Below are 2029 nucleotides of genomic sequence, written 5' to 3' on the forward strand. Positions count from 1 at the left end.
ACTCCTTTTATTTTTGTAGAGCAGAGAATTTTGCAAAAGGTTTCGAATCCCATGATCTAGGGCAGTGGTAGAGAACACCGGCGCTCCAGCTGTGGTGAAACCTCAAATTCCATCATCCCTCTGCCTCTGGAAGTCATGCCTGTGGCTGTCAGAGTCTTGCAAAGCCTCATGGGACATGTAGTTCCACAACAACTGGAGTGCCAAGGTTGCCTTATCCTTGATCTCGAGTTCCCAACAAGGTGCTACTGAGCGATTCTGTATCTACCCGTAACTGGAATTATGCTTTTGGTGGAGAGGCCCTTTTATTGAGACGTTCTATAAACACTGTACATAGTCTGCAGTTCTTTAGCTGTTGTGGAATAAGAAGTCCTAGCATTGCTTATAATGGCCCCTCAGAAGGGAGCAGTGCATGCTGGGTAGTTGGCTCCTCATGCTGGGACTTCTAATTCCTTGACAGCGAGAGGACTGCCCTTCGTGTTTAATACTGTATGTGAATACTACTTCTAGTCAAGTCAATATTCATCATCGCTGCTGATGGAACAGACTTGCCTCTGACTATTCCCCGACCCCCCCCCCAGCTTATGTATACACATATTTGGAATATTTAGTGTAATGAAGACAATGCAGAGATGGATGGTATCTGCTCTCTTGCAGTTAACTTAAAGAAGAATGAGTCTTTTGTCCTCCATCCTTGTTTACAATGGGCCTCCTTTTCCCGTGTCAGCGGCGGGGCAGGAACGCCGGTGCTCTGTGTGGGCTTGTAGGAGTTCTGCAATCTCACTGGGGGCGGATTCGGCAACAATGGACAATGCAGAATTGCCAACCTGTTCCAAAAAGACAATACAGCAGAGGGATCATTATGGATGGAGGTTTATGAAGTAGCAGTTTCATCACACTAGGGCATCAAAGAACAATCAACAGGGTCACATATTATATGGCATAAAAGGTTTAATTATTCTGTTCTGGTAGTCTGAGTGTAAGTATGTCCAGTGTGATGGAACTGTATTATGATGTGTTGGGGGTGTAGTGTTCTATGTATAGAGTGTAATAGAATTGTATTATGATCATGTCCAGTGGTCGGCCATGTTGGGGGTTGTAGTGTTCTATGTATAGAGTGTAATAGAATTGTATTATGATCATGTCCAGTGGTCGGCCATGTTGGGGGTTGTAGTGTTCTATGTATAGAGTGTAATAGAACTGTATTATGATCATGTCCAGTGGTCGGCCATGTTGGGGGTGTAGTTTTCTATGTATCGAGTGTAATAGAATTGTATTATGATCATGTCCAGAGGTCGGCCATGTTGGGGGGTGTAGTTTTCTATGTATAAAGTGTAATAGAATTGTATTATGATGGTGTCCAGTGGTCGGCCATGTTGGGGGTTGTAGTGTTCTATGTATAGCGTGTAATAGAATTGTATTATGATTGTGTCTGGTGGTCAGGTTACATGTCAATTTCTTTATTTGAATAGAACAGAACTGCTGTATTATAATTATCTCCAACAAATGTTTAGACCTCGAGCTCTGCAGTTAATCAATCCGGAGGATGCGTGTTGGGATTTGTCCGGGTCACCCTGGGTGATATAATCAATGGACCTGCCTTTCTTGCCATAATGCAGTTGATAGAATCTGTTTAGTCAACATGTTTTTAGAGCTTCATAAAACTCGTATTATTATCACATGAAGAGAATGCAGTCTATAAAAAACCGTGGCATTCTTTCTGTAGTTCCCCCCTGCGCAGGGCCCAGTTCACAATATAAGAGCTTGTCTAAATGAACGAACCATTTCAAGGTAATGACAGAACTCAGCATTGACATATTTACTTTGGCTCTGATAGCTGAGGAATAACAACTTGTGCCCCGTAACTGCCAGCTGCTGCATTCCATACATAGCAGAGTTATTTCTAACAAGATTTATACACCAGGTAACTGATAAAAGGAGATGTTTTGCAGCGGGGATACCTGAGCACAAAAGGAGTACACCGCGAGCTGGCCACTAACCTCATCTAAACAGGAGACACCATGCTGGGGCC

General features: G+C 43.3%; 1 protein-coding gene across 1 annotated transcript in view; it reads right to left on the minus strand.

Moving 5' to 3' along the window:
* Window positions 1-578: 578 nt before the first annotated feature.
* Window positions 579-2029, minus strand: part of KANK4 (KN motif and ankyrin repeat domains 4) — a 57494-nt gene continuing 56043 nt past the window's right edge. The window contains exon 9 of the mRNA XM_018553846.1: window positions 579-824. Within this exon, the coding sequence (XP_018409348.1) occupies window positions 696-824 (129 nt within the window). The 3' untranslated portion in view covers window positions 579-695. The remainder of the gene's footprint in view (window positions 825-2029) is intronic.

This window comes from Nanorana parkeri, unplaced genomic scaffold, assembly GCF_000935625.1.
Source record: "Nanorana parkeri isolate BGI_ZX_2015 unplaced genomic scaffold, ASM93562v1 scaffold131, whole genome shotgun sequence".
NCBI classification, from domain to species: domain Eukaryota; kingdom Metazoa; phylum Chordata; class Amphibia; order Anura; family Dicroglossidae; genus Nanorana; species Nanorana parkeri.